This window comes from Haliotis rufescens, unplaced genomic scaffold (genome assembly GCF_023055435.1).
Source record: "Haliotis rufescens isolate VD_foot unplaced genomic scaffold, xgHalRufe1.0.p SCAF_3, whole genome shotgun sequence".
Taxonomy (NCBI): domain Eukaryota; kingdom Metazoa; phylum Mollusca; class Gastropoda; order Lepetellida; family Haliotidae; genus Haliotis; species Haliotis rufescens.
In genome coordinates this window covers 26,377,988-26,397,116 of record NW_025964001.1, presented here as the reverse complement: position 1 = coordinate 26,397,116, position 19,129 = coordinate 26,377,988, and the positions used below count along the sequence as shown (strand labels likewise).

General features: G+C 44.2%; 1 protein-coding gene across 1 annotated transcript; it reads right to left on the bottom strand.

Moving 5' to 3' along the window:
* Positions 1-1,724: 1,724 nt before the first annotated feature.
* On the bottom strand, positions 1,725-3,845 carry LOC124146249 (spore wall protein 2-like). The gene has a single exon (XM_046516449.2). It carries the CDS (start codon positions 3,843-3,845, stop codon positions 1,725-1,727), a length of 2,121 nt encoding a protein of 706 aa, XP_046372405.2.
* Positions 3,846-19,129: the final 15,284 nt, after the last annotated feature.

Below are 19,129 nucleotides of genomic sequence, written 5' to 3'. Positions count from 1 at the left end.
TAATGTAGAATTTAAATAAAATGGGATATTTATTCGGGATGGAACATGGAAATATACCCGTAAATTATATTCAGTATGTTTCTCCCCCAAAGTATTAACTAATTCTTATTCCGCATATAAATCGCAAGATGTTTTAGAGTCAACCGGGAGCATTATCGCAGGTAATGGAGTTTTTCGAAATTGTGGACTGTTTGTGGCACTTCCGGTCGCTACATACGTATAACGGTCATACACGCTTGGTAGTGTGACTCCGTGTCCGATTCACCGTGCAGGGACACGGGTGGTCAGTAATCGAACGCGACGCATTTTGCTGTGCAGAGTTACGTGCCCTAGTCGTGCCAGAAACCTATTATCGTGGCTTCGAATCCGAGATTCGCACTGATTATGTTTGTAGATTTTCCCGTGCCCTTGGTTTTCGCAAAATTGTAAATGTCAAAGGCCTGTATCATTTCGGGGTTTCCTCCCACATCAAGCTGATATGCCGTAATATAACTTATATACTGTTGAAAACGGGATTAAACCAAACCCACTCGCTCAATACACATTTTGCCTTTTCTCCAAACATGGTTCACAGTGACTGTTCTTGTTCATATAAGGTACGCATTGCCTCAAAACGTGAAGCATCTAGGTAGCCTAGTGGTTAAAGCGTTCGCTCGTCACGCCGAAGACCCGGGTGCGATTCCCGACATGGGTACAATGTGTGAAGCCCATTTCCGTGATATTGCTGGAATATTGCTAAAAGCGGCGTAAAACCATACTCAGTCAGTCAGTCAGTCAAAACGTGAAACGATACAACATATGTATGTTTTGCGTTTTCATTCATATAAGGTATGCATAATCTCAGCCCCTGATATGATGCAGCAGAACCCTTGCTTTACGTATTATTTCATATATATTCCATATACTTATGCTCTAGTATTTATTACGTCTCGCCTATCAGTTAAAAGCCATTCAAATAGCAATAACACTCGCTCAGCGTTGTTTATAACATAATAGGCAAGTCCGGACAATTCTCAACTGAGAGTAGTATGGGTAAATATTGACCTTCCCTCTGAATTCAACCCAAGTCAAATACACACGGCTCGTGAAAGTTTGTAACCTCGGGATAGGATTAAGTGGCTATACCTGTCGGGGTATAATGTTATCGCTGCACCACATCAGGGCTGACCTCGGGTCACAAGGAGTAATTGTATTAGTACATTGACGCAGGTTTTAATTGAACTCGGGATAACGCGCGCGTGTTGAATACATGCACCGATATTACAGGGGTCAGCAGCTTTCCTGGCAGGCTGCATTAGGAAATCAATCTCTAATTCTTTAAAAAGTATTAAAGTATTACTGCCAGTGCACATTTTGATAATTAGACCAAAATAAAGCCGAAAGAGGTTAAAATTATTATTGATTTATTCAATCAAATATTGCCAACAGACACACACACACATTTCTTGGATGTGTCGATGTCAATGTGTCAATGAAACATCAATCGCAAACATTTTTATATGTTTTGAGTTTTCTTTATAAACTGATTTAAATTACAAAATTATATTGATGGGTTGTCGTGCAAAATCATCTGGAATAATTGTTAGCCTATTCTATTCCAATCCGTGAAGTATCAACATAATCACAGACTGTGTGAAATCGATGATTTATCACCATAAATTGTAACGAGAACACCGTATTGCGATGCTAGTGCTATAAAGTATTTATTACGTCTCGCCTTTCAGTTAAAAGCCATTCAAAATAGAAATGTCCCCCCGTCTCTGTCTCTCCGTCCTGTCTCCCCGTCTCTGTCTCCCCGTTCCCTTTCCTGTCTCCCCGTCCTGTCCCCCCGTCCACCTCTCCTGTCTCCTCGTCCTGTCCCCCTTCTCCTCTCCTGTCTCCCCGTCCTGTCCCCCCGTCTCCTCTTCTGTCTCCCCGTCCTGTCCCCCCTTTTCCTCTCCTGTCTCCCCGTCCTGCCCCCCCGTCTCCTCTCCTGTCCCCCCGTCTCCTCTCCTGTCTCTCCGTCCTGTCCCCCCTTTTCCTCTCCTGTCTCCCCGTCCTGTCCCCCCGTCTCCTCTCCTGTCTCTCCGTCCTGTCCCCCCTTTTCCTCTCCTGTCGCCCCGTTCTGTCCCCCTTCTCCTCTCCTGTCTCTCCGTCCTGTCCCCCCTTTTCCTCTCCTGTCGCCCCGTTCTGTCCCCTTCTCCTCTCCTGTCTCTCCGTCCTGTCCCCCCGTCTCCTCTTCTGTCTCCCCGTCCTGTCCTCCCTTTTCCTCTCCTGTCTCCCCGTCCTGTCCCCCCTTTTCCTCTCCTGTCTCCCCGTTCTGTCCCCCTTCTCCTCTCCTGTCTCTCCGTTCTGTCCCCCCGTCTCCTCTTCTGTCTCCCCGTTCTGTCCCCCTTTTCCTCTCCTGTCTCCCCGTCCTGTCCCCCCTTTTCCACTCCTGTCTCCCCGTCCTGTCCCCCGTCTCCTCTCCTGTCTCCCCGTCCTGTCCCCCCGTCTCCTCTCCTGTCTCCTCGTCCTGTCCCCCCGTCTCCTCTCCCGTGTCTCCTCGTCCTTTCCCCCGTCTCTTCTCCTGTGTCCCCGTTCTGTCCTCCCCCGTGTCTCCTCGTCTTTTCCCCCGTCTCCTCTCCTGTCTCCCCGTTCTGTCCCCCTTCTCCTCTCCTGTCTCCCCGTCCTGTCCCCCGTCTCCTCTCCTGTCTCCCCGTCCTGTCCCCCGTCTCCTCTCCTGTCTCTCCGTCCTGTCCCCCCGTCTCCTCTCCCGTGTCTCCTCGTCCTTTCCCCCGTCTCTTCTCCTGTGTCCCCGTTCTGCCCTCCCCCGTCTCCTCTCCCGTGTCTCCTCGTCTTTTCCCCCGTCTCCTCTCCTGTCTCCCCGTTCTGTCCCCCTTCTCCTCTCCTGTCTCCCCGTCCTGTCCCCCGTCTCCTCTCCTGTCTCCCCGTCCTGTCCCCCGTCTCCTCTCCTGTCTCCCCGTCCTGTCCCCCGTCTCATTTCCTGTCTCCCCGTCCTGTCCCCCGTCTCCTCTCCTGTCTCCCCGTCCTGTCCCCCGTCTCCTCTCCTGTCTCCCCGTCCTGTCCTCCCCCGTCTCCTCTCCTGTCGCCCCGTTCTGTCCCCCTTCTCCTCTCCCGTCTCTCAGTCCTGTCCCCCCGTCTCCTCTCCTGTCTCCCCGTCCTGTCCCCCCGTCTCCTCTCCTGTCTCCCCGTCTCCTCTCCTGTCTCCCCGTCCTGTCCCCCCGTCTCCTCTCCCGTGTCTCCTTGTCCTTTCCCCCGTCTCTTCTCCTGTGTCCCCGTTCTGTCCTTCCCCCGTCTCCTCTCCCGTGTCTCCTCGTCTTTTCCCCCGTCTCCTCTCCTGTCTCCCCGTTCTGTCCCCCTTCTCCTCTCTTGTCTCCCCGTCCTGTCCCCCCGTCTCCTCTCCTGTCTCCCCGTCTCCTCTCCTGTCTCCCCGTCTCCTCTCCCGTGTCTCCTCGTCCTTTCCCCCGTCTCCTCTCCTGTGTCCCCGTTCTGTCCTCCCCCGTCTCCTCTCCCGTGTTTCCTCGTCTTTTCCCCCGTCTCCTCTCCCGTGTCTCCTCGTCCTTTCCCCCGTCTCCTCTCCTGTCTCCCCGTTCTGTCCTCCCCCGTCTCCTCTCCTGTCTCCCCGTTCTGTCCTCCCCCGTCTCCTCTCCCGTGTCTCCTCGTCCTTTCCCCCGTCTCCTCTCCTGTCTCCCCGTTCTGTCCTCCCCCGTCTCCTCTACTGTCTCCCCGTCCTGTCCCCCGTTTCCTCTCATGTCTCCACTCCTGTCCCCCCCGTTCTGTCCCCCGCCGCCTCCTCTCCTGTCTCCCCGCCCTGTCCCCCGTCTCCCCGTTCTGTTCCCCCGCCTCCTCTCCTGTCTCCCCATATTGTCTCCCCGCGTCTTGTCTCCCCTGTCGCCTATCTTTACGTCCTGTTACCCGCCCTATAAACCTGTCAGGTAACCAGTCCTGTCTGCTGTGCCATCTCCGTCTCCCCGCCCCGTCTCTATGTCTCCAAACTGATATTGCGCCACCCTAACAACGTAACTCGACCCCATCTTACCGGTCCTGAGTTATCTGATGGAGGCCACACTTCACGTTTAATACTACCAGAACACGCCCCGCGCTGGTTATGAGTATAACAGATTACGGTACTTGAGGTTGGCATTTATAAGACATGTAAACAAGCAGCTGATTCACCGACAAAGCGTTGTCAAGTGAAACCTGTGTAAAGTTATAACGTAGATATTACTAAACTAATATCACCACTTTCCATCCTGTATTCGACGTCGCGTCATATATATTGATTTTGGGTTTACCGACAGTGACCTTGGTAACTGAGTAAGTAGTGACTGGCCAGGGGTTGAAACGTTTAAACATTGGAGCAAGATAAGGAACAACATCAAAGCATGTGTCCCAAGATCACAGGATACCACCCAACACAAGCCGATATTACAGGCTAACGCACTGTTCGATATTACAGGCTATTGGCCCAGGCCCCCTTTCACAGGCAAACGCACTGTTCGATATTACAGGCTGACGCACAGACCCATATCACAGGCTAACGCAGTAGCCGATATTACAGGGTATCGCACAGGCCCACATCACAGGCTGACGGACAGGCCTAAATCACAGGCTAACGCACTGGCCCGTATACAGGCTACCACAGAGGCCCACATCAAAGGCTGACTCACAGGCCCAAATCACAGACTAACGCACAGGTCCAAATCACAGCCTAACGCATTAGCCGATATTACAGTGTATCGCACAGGCCCATATCACAGGCTAACACACAGGCACATATCACAGGCTAGCATACTTGTCGATATTACAGGCTAATACACAGGCCAAAACCAAAGGCTAAGGCATTAACCGCTATTACAAGCTACCGTATAGGTCGCAATAAGAGGCTGCCGTACAGGCTGCTACCGCTCAGACTGATACTTCACAGACCGTTAAAGAGGCTACTTCACAGGACGATAGTACGAGGTCTGACTAACTTTCAACTAGGGCCATATAACATCTATATTAGTGACAACCTGTTGAACGTTAAGGGGCTTCACTTTCTTGAGGCCCATAGTTGAAAGTTAGTCAGGCCTAGAACTTTTTGACCAGCCCTCGTATCAGGTGCTTTTTCAGCTTTGGAATCATGGTAAGGCGATAGAAAAATGGCCGGGCAAACGAAAGTATACATTCGATGGTTATTCAATGGTGATGTTCATGTATTTGATACGGGTACCATAGTTATGTTTTGAACCTTAATACGTTTGCGACTGTTTTCAACCTCGTGACGTTTTTATAATGTTGGTAATTGTTTTGGTAAAATCCAATTTTCAAGTGTGTACTTACTTTGCCCAGCAGTTTATGGTTGACTTCCAGTATGCAGATTTATTCATGCAGTGTTATTCGACAAGACGACAGAGCCTAGCACGTCTGCCATGTCTTAGCGTAAGCAGATATAACAGTGTACGTGCATTCAGGAAGTCAGTATTACTAGTTGTCACACACACACACACACACACACACACACACACACACGCACGCGCGATTGAAATGGATACCCACTTGTTTTGTTTCTAAATTTATTATCATGCATATATCATCACTATTGTAGCACATGTAGCACGACATTGTTTTAACGGTTGATAATTTATCATTGATGATTTGCCACTAATCCCTGGATAATTTCTGTTCGTCGCTCGTTTGATGAATCATTGCAAATTGGTAACAAGGTATTGCATGGTAGTTTCAACGACATGATAGTTAAAATGATCTTAATATTCAAACATACGAAGTACTATCATTTTTTTTCAACCTTGTCATAAGAGAATGCAAATTTATTTAATACCCAACTGGCTTTTGCACAATGACCCACTTTCGCTATGTATGGCGACATGACATCGATCTATGATAGGCAGCTCCGTATTCCTAAAAATAGGGATATTGTCCTTGAGTTAAACCCATTTGTTCGACTTCCCTTCCAGGACAGTATCTTCTTTCTTAAGATGCGTGTACGTTTTATTGCGCGGAGTGATATATGGTTAAAAGCCTCGGAGTGATATGTGAGCACATCAGTCAGCCCGTGATGGCTGGAGCAGCTAGGGGAGGCAACTCGATCCTTTTCCCGCCATCTGACATATTCCCATTACAAATACCTGCTACATACTCCAAATGTCATTTGCAAAACGCTTCACATGCCGGGGGATCATTTACTGGTGTTTTATTGCAGTGTGGCGCGTTTGCTTTGGTTCGCTTATCACGAACTATTTTCTCACATCCATTATGTAGGGTTAAGTGTTAAAGTTAATCAAACAAGCCTGACTCACTTCCGATTTGAACATTAATAGCTTGTGAAGTCTTGTGAAATAAAAATATATCAAGTGAAGGGAATTACTGCACCTTTGATACACTGAATCGTAAACAGACTATTATATCTTATCTTATCAAGACAGGGCAATTCTGGAAGGATCACGGATCAATAAAGAACACAACTCTGCACAACGATTGTGGTACTTTAGTCGAGTTGAACCCCCTATGTGCAACCCCATCTCCCCCCGCCCCCCCATGAGCTTTCTTTGTTTGTTGTTTAACGCCGCATTCAGCATGACGAGTGAAAGAAATACCATTTCGTCCATTAAAATATATCTTAGTTCCACATTGTCTGCATAAGGGTTACACTGTGTGAAGTCGCTTCATCTTGTCCTCCGTCGTGACATTGTTTGAATATTACCGTGTAAAATCATACCCACTCACTCTCTGCACAAGGGTCGTATCGGGTATATATGTATGTTCAAAGTCAGTTCTCTCTCAAAATTTATATCTTAGGTAACCAAGCGGCTTCAGGAGCAATGATTCCCTGTGCAGATTCCCCTTGGCTGTGCCACGATCCCCTGAACCTCGTTTAGTCGGCGCAATACCGTGCTCGTGGGTTACATCTGGAAACATATACAGTAAACTACGGTTATAACGAACTCAAAGGGACCACTAAATTTAGTTCGTAATAACAGTAGTTCATTATAAGCATTTATACAGCATATATGCAACAAATGGCCGGGACTAAAAATAAGTTCGTTATATCGGTCAGTTCGTTATAAACGTGTTCGTTATAAACGTGTTCGTTATAAACGTAGTTTACTGTACTTTTCCTACATATGTGGCATGGTTCTTGATACAACCAAACCGCTAAACATACGGTTTGCATCAATTTGCGATTTCCTTTGACAATACCCCGACACGCTGTTACAACTGTTATTGTCACTCGCAATATGTTGGTTTGTTGTTTAACGCCACACTCACCAATACTCCAACTATATGACGGCGGTCCGAAAATAATCGAGTCTGGGCCAGACAATCCAGTGATTGACATCATGAGCATCGATCTACGCAAATGAGATACGATGAAATGCATCAACCAAGTCAGCGAGCTTGACCACCCGATCACGTTTAGATGGTGAGTGCTGATTGTTACTAAGGACAAAGGACTAGATATTAACTTCCCTAACAAGGGACAAGTCATCTTGCGTTAATCAGGAAAACGGTTTGTTGTGCCACCCCTTCATATATTAAGCATGAACTGAAACACGTGACGGGTGAGAATTTGGCGTGTTGTGGATATTTTCTTAAAGAGAAATGAAATGAGACTTGATTTTCGTCATTTCGTTAATTTAACATTTGGAAATACTGTCTTTAATCTATATTAAGGGAAACTAAGCTTAACAGATTACATGTAGCTTCATTAAGATCATATGACACTGAAAGTAAGTTCTGCCATGGCGTCAAAGTCTGCAAATCGTACCCAATATATCTTGTCTTGCTATTCGGTAATGAACACATATTTTTTGTAGAACTTTTTCAACAAGGGTACTTCAGTGATTATGAGGGGCGGTCTAGTGGTTAAAACGTTCGCTCGTCGCGCCGAAGACCCGGGTTCGATTCCCGACATGGGTACAATGTGTGAAGCCCATTTCTGGTGTCCCCCGCCGTGATATTGCTGGAATATTACTAAAAGCGGCGTAAAACCATACCCACTCAATCAGTGATTATGTTGATATATTGTTCTTGTGTTCACCAGTATTTTGAGGCACTGTCAATGTTTGAGGGCCTTCTCGGATCTTACGACGAGCATAGACGCCTCTTACGGCAAGCACGGGTTGCTGATGATAAATTCTAACCCGGAATCTTCACTGGATATTATATACATATTGTACACGGCGCTTGAGTCGATGGCTAACCAGGGTAACTGATCGATCAAGAAAACCCTGGATCAAATCATTGAAGTCATTGGAGTCATCGATGAAGCAGTGTATTTCGAAGCAGTGGTCATCCATCATTATACTCAATGCCTGGGGAATGACTGAATTGATTTTCAGGGTCAGTTATTCAAAAACAGACATACATACATCAAACTGACTGACTGACTGACTGGGTATGGTTTTACGCCGCTTTTAGCAATATTCCAGCAATATCACGGCGGGGGACACCAGAAATGGGCTTCACACATTGTACCCATGTCGGGAATCGAACCCGGGTCTTCGGCGTGACGAGCGAACGCTTTAACCACTAGGCTACCCGACCGCCCCTACAGGCATCCAAGCTCCGTCCTACAAAGCGATCCTAGCGCTAAGACGACCGTCACCAAATTATTTACAGTAAACTACGGTTATAACGAACTCAAAGGGACCACAAAGTTTAGTTCGTTATAAGCATTTCGACTGTCAGACATCTTGGATGAAAGCACGTGTAGTTAACTGCACGTTCTTTTTATACTTATACATTTATATATTCAGTATTCTTACAAAAAAGGTGGGGTGCGCACCTCTGTAACCCTCTCACACATACATCACAACACCGTGGTGCATGAACCCGTTAAGCTCCACACACTGCGAGTCCACACACATGTGTGATGCACATTCATGAATGAACACATTGTTCTGGTTTAACACGAATAACATCGCGGAACATGCTTAAAGAGAGCGCGACATTATCTTCTTTTGTTCTCCTTCTAAAAACACAGTCTGTGTGGCAAAATCTCGGGTCGGCTACGAGATCTGACATTTTAAGTGAGCTGCAGCCGCTCAGCACGTGCATGATTTGTACGTGCAGCACTGGTTGTTAGCAGCCCAAGTACGGCCGCCATTTTGACCCCGCATTTCTGCATCCTGATGTACGGAAATTACCCCTGATGCGGTTAACACGAGCAGCATCGTGGTCACCAGGGAGGATATCATGACAACAGGTAAACCTAATTAGGTCTCTTAGAGCCATAGACCAATAAATGTTTGTAATTTCGGACACGTGTGTTACGAGATTGGCTGGGTGATTTTGTGAAAAGATAAATAGGCTCAATACAGACTGGGGTAAGAAATGAATTTGCAACCATATGACCCCAACTGTGTTGAAGTGTTGTAAATTTGAGCCGAAAAAAACGGAGAGGTATTGATTTTCAAAGATCAGATGCTAAAACACCCATCAGCAGTTGTGTATTATTTTTTTTAAAGTTATTAAAAAAGCATGTAGGAATATTCTGCGCCAGTACAGTTCATAACCTGTGAAGGATCCGGTTGAGAATAGGTCTTCAGCAACCCATGCTTGCCAGAAAAGGTGACTTTGCTTGTCGTAAGAGGCGACTAACGGGATTGGGTGGTCAGGCTCGCTGACTTGATTGATGCATGTCATCGTATCCCAATTGCGTGGATCGATGCTCATGATGTGAATCAATGGATTGTCTGGTCCAGACTCCAGACCGCCGTCATATAGCTGGAACAAACACAAAACGATAAATGAAGTTTTAATGAAGCTACTGAAATGGTTTGCTTTTACTATATCGTGATAAACGAGGACAATTGCGAGAACAATCTTTTTTTAATATTTTGTATCGAGATGAGATATTTTATCATCTACAGCTACAAAACCAGATATTTTTTATTTAAAAAATGAGCCTGATTATATTAAAGAAAAGCGCCTTGCAGTAACGTAATTTTTTAAAAGGCAATTTCTTCTTTTTTTTCAACAGTCTGAAGAATCAGATTTTTTAAATAGTTTTCGGGGACAATAACACACACCGAATATCAAATGGTTGGTCCGTTAGATAGTTCTTTTTTGAGTTGACCACCCTCACAATTCCAGGTGTCATTTTCTTATTGCAGACAGACACACATGGATACTTGGGGCCTAGTGTGTTCACAAGCCCTACTGTGTTGACGATCAGCAGCAATCTGAGAAAGCTATTTCATTCAATACATTTTTTTTTATGAAACGCAATAAACATGCATTTATTCAAATTTATATCTTAACTTAAGCATGTTTCGAGACGCCACCTATCAATAAAACCTACTCACTTGTGGAGTAAACTACTTAAAGCGAACGTGCAGTTATCATGAAATAGACATGAGTGTTCTGTGTATTCATTTCTTGATCATGTCGTGTCAGCGAGTTATTTTGCTGGAAGCCACTTAACAAACCTACGTGCCATAAAAGCTACTCTATGTTTAAATGTTAACAGTATAACTCTTGTTTGTTCTCTTCAACGTTGCGTGAGACAAGGCTGTCTTCTCTCGTCGTACGTTTCTTGCACAAAGAGATAAACAATGCCAATATATCTCTCAGCTAAGGGATGGTCCTTGTAAATTAGGGAGTAAATGGCTGGTTGACTGTGACGCACTACATTTAACGCATTCTCTTGTCATGGCCATAAACAGAGGTAAGCATGCAGCAGGCGGAGTTCTGGGGTATTGTCGTGACGTATTTATCGCTGCCCTATTTTCGTTATACCATCAAAATAACACAAAGGCACATAGTATACGCATATCTCTGAAGATTGCGTTCCTCACTTGAACACATCTGCCTGTCTGAAGGAGTACACCGCATGCCACTCATACATGTTCATATCACTGTGTATACTGACGGAAAGAAAAAAACGGAACGGATATACTGTGAAGCACGGGAGACTATTGAAGAGTGTGTTCCTCACATGAGTGAGTGAGTATGGTTTTACGCCGCTTTTAGCAATAATTCAGCAATATCACGGCGGTGGACACCAGAAATGGGCTTCACACAATGTACCCATGTCGGGAATCGAACCCGGGTCTTCGACGTGACGAGCGAAAGCTATAACTACTATACTATCCCTCAGCCCCTCCTCACATGAACCCATCTGCCTGTCTGAAGGGGTATACCGCATGCCACTCAAATGTTCATATCGCTGTATATACTGATGGAAAGAAAAAACGGAACGTTATACTGTGAAGCACAGGTGGTCCATTCGTCCTTAGGCGTATCAGAAACCTGTGTTCGTGGGTTCGAATCCCAGATTCGCCCTGATAATGTTTCAGCACCATACCTTTACTCGGGGGTTTCAACAAAGCTGACACGCAGTTCAAAGCTATTCAAAGCGGCGTTTGTTAAACCCAGCTCACTCACTTACTCCACTGTCCCTGGCTTACGCAGATTTCCAATAGGTTAAAGTATTTGTCATGCGTGTGATGTGTAGAATGAGTTTATCCAATGAAAGAAGTTGTGTAAGTAGCAGTAGCAGTAAGGTAGTGGTAGTGGCAGTAGCACTAATCTGGCGGTAGTAGTAGTAGTAGTAGTAGTAGTGGTAGTAGTAGTAGTACCCACGAGCACGGGTGACTGACAGACGAAAAAACATCATCGGAGTCTGGACCAGACAATCCATTGATTGACATTATAAGTAATTGGGTTACGATGACATGCATCATCCACTTCAGGAAGCCTGACCACTCGATCCGTTAGTCGCCTCACACGACAAGCATAGTCGCCTCTTACAGCAAGCATGGTTTACTTAAGACCTATTCTTACCCGGATCTTCACGCGTCCTAACGTCTGGGGAACGAGCCTATGACATACCGTCCCCTAATAGTAGTAGTAGTAGTAGTCGTAGTCGTAGTATCAACAGTAGTAGAAGTAGTCGTAATAGTCTTAGTCTTAGTAGTAGTAGTAGTAGCAGTAGTCTTTGTAGTAGTCTTAGTCGTAGTCTTAGTAGTAGTAGAAGTAGTAGTAGTAGTAGTAGTAGTAGTAGTAATTACAAGGTAGTAGTAGTAGTAGTAGTATGAGTAAAGCCGACGAGATGTTAATTCAGTGTAACACGTGTTATAGAACCAAGATGCAGATAACAGTGCAGGTATCCCGTGCAGCAGCATGTCACGTGCTGGCGGCAGATCATTGTCATTAGACACCAGGGTCTTCATATCAACTTCATAGTAAAAGCACGGAACAACATATTTTGTTCATTCGAAAACCACGAGGAACGTTGAGTGATCTGGAACAAGGGAAGTTTTGATGGTCTTCGCCATATCACATTTTTTGAGTCGCTCGTAAAATACAGCTTTTAGCGAGTGCGACATTTGTATATCGAGCTGTGCTGTGTTGATAAACAAATAATTAGTTGTATGACTTAGTAAGTTAAAGATTGATTAATTTGGGACTAGACTTATTTTAAAAAAAAAGATTTAAAACATATAATGTTTGAAAATGTTTATCATATTATCGGGACGTGTACTTCGTTTCAATACACCACTATGAAACGTTCTACACTGCTGATGTGTGTCAAGGTTTCTAAATTCTCAGTACGAACAAGCAAAGAATTCGAACAAGGATTCCCACTTCCGTACCTCGAAAACTAATATAATCGTGAAGTTCAGAATACAAAAAAGTAAATCCTCGCTAATATATTGCTGTGGGTATTTGAATAAATCCTGTTTCTGAGTACCATGGCATCTACACCAGAAAAGGGTGTACTGGCGGGGTTATATTTGTGTGCTGTGTGGCGGTTCTCTTTTGCTGGGATCGAAATTCAGAATCGAGGCGGTAAGAAAATGAAGCATAATCGTTTAAGAAAGCTGACATCTGATAGGCTCAAGAACCAACGGATCCCTCAATTAGATTGGGTGGTCAAAGTTCACCTGACGCAGCTTCACACAGAGGTGTCCTCAGATCTTTGCGCTGATTGGTAGCGTGCCGGAGATCTGACCACCCGATCCCCACGCTTGTGACACATGACGCGCTGGGTGGTTTTATCATCATGTACCCCTCTGGAACACAATCATATAGGGATGTGGAAATCTAATCAATTTTATTTAGAACTAGAGTGGGAAGAATGAATCAATGCTTGAGGGACAAACGAACCCATACCGAGTGTAATCTTAGATTATTTAATTGAAAATTGAAAGAACTGATTGTGACTATTCAACCATCACTCATTCCTGCAACAGTTTGTAAAAGGTTATTTGTGGTTGGGGAATTTTGTATAAAAACAAATTGGTTCAATAAAGACAAGGAAGAAATGAATTTACAACTTCACGACCCCCACCAAAGCAAAAAACAAATTTATTTATTTTCAAAGATAATATGTTTATGAACCGATGAGTTGTTGTGTATTATGCGAATTTATTTTTTAACTTTTAAAAGTTTTAAGTCATTTTTTTATCTGTATAAAACCATGTGAAAATAATCTTTGATTGCTGACAAAGCGCCGGTACACTTCGTGGGTAAAATATCGGTATTAATCACATGATCATCAGAGATATAGTTTCTTCGGGTCCTCGGTTTTGTTTCGGGCAGTGATGAAAAACGAAATATTTTTAATGTGACTTTGTCGACAAATATTTCTGTCCGCATATCTTGCTAGCCAGTTCGCGTTAACAGAGAGTACATCGATAAAGTGTTTACTTCACAAAGGAATCACTGCATACCTAGCTAGTGCCGGTGTCTTCAGGGTGGTCTCAAGTCAGGATCAGTCAGGGGTGACTCCGGCCCCCACAATCTGGCCTGAAATGTCAGCGGAGATCGAGAGGTAACCTCACTGCAGGGAGCGCTCACGTGAACGCCAGTAATTCACATACTCTGTGTGTTACAACTACATTTATGAAGTCAAGCAGCTCAAACCTTCCGCTTTCATGTGCGGAATGCATACAAATCTGCGCCACAGTGCGGCCGAGGCTTTTTTCATTCGCTTGGTATGCCATCCCAGTCCTAAACGCCGCATGCCATCCGCGCTTTTTGCGTCACACGTCAGTACAAAATCTCGGTGCTCCGAGAAGAGAGCGCAGCCGTCGCGAGATCGCATAATGCACGTCGCTGAGGTATGGCGAGCGCGCTCAGCATGGAAGTAAAATTGGGCCACTGTATTCCCGCTTTGCTTTGATATGTGCATGTCCAAATTAGTTTCCAATGAAGCACACATGTGCTCGCGATTTCTCAGAAATTCAATAGTATACGTCATTTGAGGGGGTCGCATTATATCTAATCACAGAGGTATTGCATACAGGAAGTCACGTGACCACACGTTGACCACAAATTTCAACCTGTTCAGGTTAGATGAATTAGATGTAGATAAGAATTGATTATCTTTACCGTAAGTGGGGTCGGACAAGGTTCATTTAGGGCCATTACAGACAAAGGAAAGAGACGTGTAGTTTAACCGCCGCGTTTATTAGACGTGCAGATAGCACATTATGGAATATGATCCTCAAAAGCCACTCGCATGTACGTGCATTTTATGGAATTGTAATTAATAACAGTTTTCTCAGCTGTCCATCGGGAGAGAACGAATAGGAGGATAAATAAAAAAATATAAATCATTCTGATGAGACAGTTCATATAACAGAAAAAAAAATCAGACAGGTGTATGAATACATGTGAATAAAAGCACTCATTTTTTAACATCAAACGATTGGTGGATGTCGTTATTTTCTTTAAGAAATGCATATGAACAACACACGCTGCGGACAAAAGCATTGCTGGGAGACTGATGAATCCAATCTAGAGTAACACTAACCTCCATTCGAACGACGGTTTAATTAGCATATGTATAATTAACTGCTGAAAGGAACTAAGGATATGACCACACTGATTTGGAGATTAACACACTCTCTCCAAACATCCTCGTAACTTTACCCATTGACAGGGCAACTGTCAAAATAACGCATTCCTCTCTTGATGCTGAGAAATCTAGTACTATTTACATAGAAATACGTTTGTTCTTTAAAGAAAGGATGACTGCATTCTTTTGTCAACTGGGTTTATTTTTTCAATTGCGTTTCAATATGCGAGGTGTGGCTTTGGGGTTCTTTACGGTTGTTTGAGAGCTTCAGTTCGACTGCTCGTTTTAACAAGTGTTGTGAGAGAACGCAACCGTTCAGAAAGCTTAGCTCCAACAACATACACACGGGATGTGATAGGTAGCCTCAGTAAAACCCAACAACTGATTAAACATAATATTTTAGCCCAGTAAACATGTTTGAAGAATTAGCTAGATAAATTAGGACGGTGGTATTTTTAAGCCGTTTTTTTGTATGAAATTAGTCAATCTATAACTCCGCTACGTTTTTCCAACACACACACGCACACACACGTCGCTATATAAGTGCAATAATCTTGAACGCGACGTTTAACCCCATTTCAACACAGGTAAACACACATGCTCTACAAATACTCACACAAGATTGAATGTTCAATATAAAGAAACAAAAGCATGACAATATTTGCATATTATAGATACGAAGTAGACTAACATCTAGTCTCTGAAATGAACATATCGTACAAAAAAACCAGTTGCTCAGTTATCTTAATACAAATATAATAAAAGGGAGCCCAGTGACTCTCTTCATTTTCAGATACTGATACTGCAGTAATCTAGACTTGCCAAACATTATAGACTTGCATGGGCTGTATTTGACATATATCTGTATCAGGGTCTGTAAGACAGACTAGATACGAAGGTACGCGGTCAGCCATATCACACAATGCTTCTTGTCAGTCCTCATTTTCAGATATGACATTATCCTTGCTCCAAGGCTGTGCTGAAAGTCCATGGATGTGTTGTGATTCTATCTATCTAGGCAAGTCTAGATGTGTGGACTAAGGACTCCAGTCTCTTATAGGGGCAACTTGTTCTTATTATTCATATAATCTAGAATTCATGATTTAAGCTAATAAGTATTGCCTTAGATACTTATGCAAATCAGGACCAGACAATACGGTGATTGACATGAGCATCGATCCACGCAATTGGGATAAGATGACATGCATCAACCAAGTCAGCGAGCATGACCACCGAATCCCGTTAGTCGCCTCTTACGACAAGCATAGTCGCCTTTTACGGTTGCTGAAGACCTAATTTACCCTGGATCTTCACTGGGCTGTGTTCAGGGGATCTGGGTTGAGTGTTGTTTTACGCCACAGTCGGCATAATCCCAGCTATTATATCAGTGCGGTTGGTAAGACAAGTTAATAATCACGTCTGGACAAGTCCAACCAGTGTCCACATGAGAAGCGATCCAGCTGACACGCCGTGATATAACTCGATACCATTCAAAGCGGCATTAAACCCAACTTACTCACTCACTAGATGGATCTTACGACAAGAATGGGATAGTGAGTACCAGTTTCTCCCCGGAATCCCTACTCGTAGAGACCCGTGAAGATTCCGGGGTAGAATAAGTCTTCAGCAACCCATGCTTGCCGTAAAAGGTGACTATGCTTGTCGTAAAAGGCGACTAACGGGATCGGGTGGTCAGGCTCGCTGACTTGGTTGATGCATGTCATCTATCCCAATTGCGTGGATCGATGTTCATGATATTAATCACTGGATTGTCTGGACTCGATTATTTACAGACCGCCGTCATATAGCTGGAATATTGCTGAGTGCGGCGTAAAACAACAAACCAACCAACCAACCAACCTACTCGTAGGATAAACTTTAGTTTGTGTCAACCAGAATACAGAATAGGAAGGACCAATACGAATGTATTGGCGGGTCAGTCACCCAACGCGCCACAATATGCGGTACAGAGTTGCTTCCCTTAGGCGTGCAAGGATCATATGATAGTAGGTTCGAATCAGAATAGAAAGTTCCAAGGTAGGTTTTAACTGATAGAATAGCCATATTTCCTGCATACACAACGTGTTGTATCATTATGCTGATAGGCCATTACGGCTGATGGATGTGATGTTTAAACACGGAGGCGTCTCATCGACTAGCATCCTCCGTGGCAAGGGAGTTAACTGACTGTAAAAGTCCAGTTTCCACCCTTGCCGAACTAGGCTCGAATTTCTGGGCTCGATCGTAGCGCCACCCGTGACTATTATGAGTTATGTCCCTTCTTTGTCCCTCCTATTGACCAATCAGATTCCACCTCTTATATCACTTGCGTTCGCTTCAAACAAAATGGCGTGGCTCAGTCAAGACGATCTGAGCCCCGTTCCTCAACGGGTTCGTAGATCTACGACAGTCGTATGTGAGTTATGATCGCCTTAGCGCTACGATCGCTTTGTGGAACGACCCCTGATCAATAATTAAAATCTATACTGTAAAAAAAAGGGTCTTACTTCGCGAAGTGCATCAAATCACGTGAGCACCTTATATTAAAAACATGAAAAGATTTGGAAAATATCTGTTGACGCCGAGTTGGCGATACACAATACTACAATCGAGCGAAATCTGCACGGCAGTTGACGAACAGGATTTCGTGACGCGATTTTGATTGGACTCGTTAGTCCAGCCAAACTATACACAGTATAATTCCAGTCTAGTTCGGCAAGGGTGGAACCCGGACTTTTATAGTCAGTTAACTTCCTTGCATCGTGAAGATGGTCGGCCATATTTGATTCTCTCCCCAAAAGCTGACCACCACAAATGAGGACACCCATCTGGACCGGACGGTCACCCTCAGGACACGGAGTGCAATGACTGTGATGCAGGTATGTAGACCCTGGGTAAGAATATTTCCACTTCATTATACAGGTGTTGTCACAGCTGCCGGAGGGGTGAGGAATGGCACTGCGGTAGTCTAATTTGCCAGGTCCCTACATTGTACCTGTTCCCAACTCGTAGAATAATTGGAAGCGCGTCAAGCCGTGTACGATGCGACCATAATCCGTCATCAGTTACCCTCGCTAAGGGCCAGAGTGTTTTGATCACGGGCCCTGATTGACATTTGTACGTAATTTGATATAACCCAGATGGGACACAGAATCCGTTTATTTGTTCTGTTATTTCCTAAGAGGCCTCACCTGACTGTCATACCCATCAGGGGTACCACGTGTGCGGAGATCATACAGCATGGGGATATTTGTGGGGGAATTCCTCTCAGACGCGTCGACTTTTTGGTAAACTTTTGACAATTATGGGAAGCTGGTAATCAGCGAAAAAAGTAATTGGAATATTTATGGAATTATGTCATACGTTGATATCTTATGATATCAGATCATTGACTTTGTCCCATTTCTTTAAGCTTCTTCGTATGAATACTATTTCAAGCATCGTTAAATTTTTGAAGGTGTTATTCCCGCTACTAAACCCAACAACACTTTTTGTTTTAAAGATTTTGAAAAAAATCCCAAAAAACTAATGAGTGTTATGATAACTGTAAAATATGAAGCGCGATTGCCAATGCAACAAATTATCTCATTATTGTCTGATAATTCCGCTTTCAGTGAGATCTGTATCATCGTCAAACAAACAAACAAACAGGTCACGTTCAACTGTATCCAAATACAACATTCAAATATACAAGAAATGTGATGAAGAGAAATGTGACCATGCATGTGGGAAATGAGTGAGTATGGTTTTACGCCGCTTTTAGCAATAGTCGAGCAATATCACAACGGGGGACACCAGAAATGGGCTTCACACATTGTACCCATGTTGAGAACCCAGGCCTTCCACATGCCCAACGAACGCTTCAAGCACGATGCTACCCTACCGCCCCATGTGGGAAATATATGAGGGGTGTATTCAATTATAACATTTTCTCAGGTTGTGTTTATTAAAAATGACTATCGTCTTCTTTATTTTTTCTTGCCCCTATTTTTCGGTTTTCTTGTTTAGACATAACAGCGATTGGGACAGGTTGACAGTATGAGCACCTAGCCACGCCGTCGGGGACACGATGACACGCAGTCACTGAACCTAACCATAATTTTCTGTACGGTGAACAGAGGGGCATATATTTTTAATTACTCGGAACAGTAGATGATGTTACGTTTATGTACTTTCACACAAAGTAACATGTAATATTATTTTTAAAAGTGTAGGTTACATACATGTGCACCAGATAGCTAATTATAGAAAAGAGGTCAGGGTACAGGTGTATGAAGGTGGTGAAAGCAGCAGGTTATATTTGCCAAGATTATTGGGGGCCTTCATTCATTG